The 3,223-nt window shown below is 39.5% G+C and overlaps 1 protein-coding gene across 1 annotated transcript in view; it reads left to right on the forward strand.

Annotated features, from left to right (window-relative positions):
• Positions 1 to 842: 842 nt before the first annotated feature.
• The window catches only part of LOC107092290 (creatine kinase M-type), a 3,956-nt gene continuing 1,575 nt past the window's right edge, over positions 843 to 3,223 (forward strand). The window contains exons 1-4 of the mRNA XM_015386671.1: positions 843 to 963; positions 2,009 to 2,216; positions 2,309 to 2,463; positions 2,588 to 2,720. Coding sequence (XP_015242157.1) covers positions 2,024 to 2,216; positions 2,309 to 2,463; positions 2,588 to 2,720 — 481 coding nt within the window. The 5' untranslated portion in view covers positions 843 to 963; positions 2,009 to 2,023. The remainder of the gene's footprint in view (positions 964 to 2,008; positions 2,217 to 2,308; positions 2,464 to 2,587; positions 2,721 to 3,223) is intronic.

Below are 3,223 nucleotides of genomic sequence, written 5' to 3' on the forward strand. Positions count from 1 at the left end.
ACTGAGTCCCTGTTGGTGCCCTAAGGGAACCTTTTACTAGAGGCCAACCAGTCTCTGACCAAGCAGGGCAGGAGTCTTCTCTGCATTGCCGAAATTAAGTCAGACCTATTTAAAACTAAAATCTCTTAGATTACATTTTAGTTGACTTCAAATTTTGGAAATATAGACATCTAGCAACAAAGTAACAACAGTATCATACCAACACTATGATATATTTCTGACTGTTACTGTTTAAAAAATACTCTGATACATGTACCTTAAACACGTATGAAGAGATAAGAACGAAAATTCTCCCTAAGGGATCATCATCCTCTAATGTCCTTATTTTATGGTCATTTTGACAATATTTTTTAATTTTTCAATTATTTTTAATTCATTTTTTTTTCATTCATATTTCAATTTTTCAATATTATTAATTCAACAGCTAAATTAAAACATTCATGCTCACAAATGCCCACCCAAATACCAGAGATTGTTAGGCTAGTTAGAGTTAAGTGCCTGGCTTAAGAGAACATCAACATGTGACTGGAGGAAATCTCTACCCACTGAGGTACAGCCGCCTAGGAAGAAAAACTCCCTCTAATATTTACACATAGGATCCCTGTTCCCCTTGGCAGACCCCCACCCTCTCCTGACCAGTTCTTCCCCGCTCACACATCCCCTGTCATGCTACTGGGGCTATCTATGGGTCCTAGTGGGGAGAGGGGTGGGGGCTCAGCTGAGTTAACCTTCTTGGCTAAAAGTGTTGCAAAGGCGCCCCTTTCATAAACCTGTTAGAGTCCCAGACAAAAAAGCCAACCAATGAGAGCTCTGCAAGCACTAAATGGCCAAACGAATGGCCGACATCGGCCAAGTATATAAAGAGAGAGCAGGGATGTGAAAAGCTGGGTGACCCCTTTTTTGGCTGTGCTGAACAGGATCTGATCCCAAGGACTGTTAACTCTGTTCTTGTCTTGTGTGCAGGTAAACAATATATAACACAACAATATTTTGATTTTTAAAAAAGGTGGTGACAAAGGGATATAGATATATTTAGTGAACATGCAAAGTATTTTAGAGGCACAAGCTACTCTTATGGTGTTTTATATTCACAGCAATGGAAGATATTTAAGCTAAATATCTTTAAATCCCGAGTATCAAAGTAATAGGTGGTATTTTGTATCTGTAGACTATTGTTTCCTACAATAATGCACTGTTTTTCAATTCACTAATATTCTGCAACTTTTTTTGAGTTCTTTAAAGTTGACTATGATAACATTTGACTTTTTATTAATAGTTGTATTGTTATTGTATTTTGTCTGTAAAGACAATCGTTGAGTGCATGTCAGGTAGACAATATAAATTCACCGAGATCCAAATAGTGGTTATATTGGTATATTTTCTTATTTTAGATAACACATTTTTTAACTTTAATTTCTAAAAATCTTCCACTTAATCAACTTTACAAGGAGTAAAATATATTGCAGAGGTGGACGAAGTAGAAGCTTGTTTCTAGCTCACTAAATTCTTTTGGAAGCTCAATTACTTCAGTTGCTGATTCTCTCTGGGTTTGATCTTCTGTGAAAGTGTGAGAAAACTTTGTGTCTTTACCAAGATAAATAAGGCCTCGCCTGTAATGGCTACATAAAGGGTATCCAGTCAGATGTACTCAGGCTAAAAATACCGCAAGATCATACCGCTGCTCCCTCCATCCTCCATTTCAGCATGATATCCGAGTCTGAATCCGAGTGACACATGTTGCCAGGATTCCTCAGCACACACCATTGAAATGTTGCAGCTGTTGCAGAGAATATCTCAAATGTCAAACTCATGTACAGTTTTCACAGCCAGTTATCCTCTTTGCATCCACACAGTAAATGTTGCAGTGTTAAAGTTACACTTGGAGAGTACATTTGGTCCCACTCTAATGGGTGGGACCAAATGTACTCTTGAGTGTTACTTTAACACTGCACCAGTTTGGACTAGATACATTGTTTTTTAATCAGAAAATGTTTTTTTCTCTCTGTAGTGTTAGAAAGCAATCATGCCTTTTGGAAACACCCACAACAACTTCAAACTCAACTACAAAGTTGAGGAGGAGTTCCCAGACCTGTCCAAGCACAACAACCATATGGCCAAAATTCTGACCAAGGAGATTTATGGCAAGTTGAGGGACAAGCAGACACCAAGTGGTTACACTTTGGATGATGTGATCCAGACTGGTGTCGACAACCCTGGTGAGAGACAAGGAGGCTGATTTAGCATTACTAGATTCATTTAAAACTCCTGAATTGTAATTCAAGCTATCCTACCTGCTCCTGTTGTTCAGGTCACCCCTTCATCATGACTGTTGGCTGCGTCGCTGGTGACGAGGAGTCCTATGAGGTTTTCAAGGACCTGCTTGACCCCGTCATCTCCGACCGTCATGGTGGATATAAGCCCACTGACAAGCACAAGACTGACCTGAACTTTGAGAACCTGAAGGTATGGTCCTGAGACTATCGACGTGCAAAGCTTCTCTAATAAGCTAATCCTAAAATGTATTACCAACCAGCAAGATGTCAACATAGACACCACCAGTGAACTGACAATGAAACTTCTTTATTAGGGAGGTGATGACCTGGACCCTAACTATGTCCTGTCCAGCCGTGTTCGTACTGGTCGCAGCATCAAGGGATACACCCTGCCACCCCACAACAGCCGTGGCGAGCGCAGAGCTATTGAGAAGCTGGCCGTTGAGGGTAATTTATTACTAATTTGAAAAGAAAAGGGTTGAATAGAAATGTTATACCATAAGGTCAACATGTAAACCCAGGAAGTGAGGAAGAAAGTACATTCATATTCCTCTCCTCCTGCTTTTACTGACAATCACCATAGATGATTGATTCATTTCAGACTTATCAGATTTAGAAATACTTTAATTATCCTGGGGGAAATTATCTTCGTTACACGCTCCAGGTATAAAAACAACATATTTTCAATTCATTTTTCAGTTTATTTCCGTAGCACCAATTCACAACACATGTCAGTTCAAGGCACTTTAGAGTTCACCAGATCATCCAGTCTAATTGGTTGAAGTTTTCTATCTAAGAACAACCAGATGGTTGCATCAACTCATTGACTCAAAGGCAATCCCTCACACTAAGCATACTTGTAGCGACAGTGGAGAGGAAAAACTCCCTTTGAACAGGAAGAAACCTCCAACAGAACCAGGCTCAGTGTGAGATTTATATATATATATATA

The sequence above is a fragment of the Cyprinodon variegatus genome, unplaced genomic scaffold (assembly GCF_000732505.1).
Source record: "Cyprinodon variegatus isolate N-32 unplaced genomic scaffold, C_variegatus-1.0 Scaffold373, whole genome shotgun sequence".
NCBI classification, from domain to species: domain Eukaryota; kingdom Metazoa; phylum Chordata; class Actinopteri; order Cyprinodontiformes; family Cyprinodontidae; genus Cyprinodon; species Cyprinodon variegatus.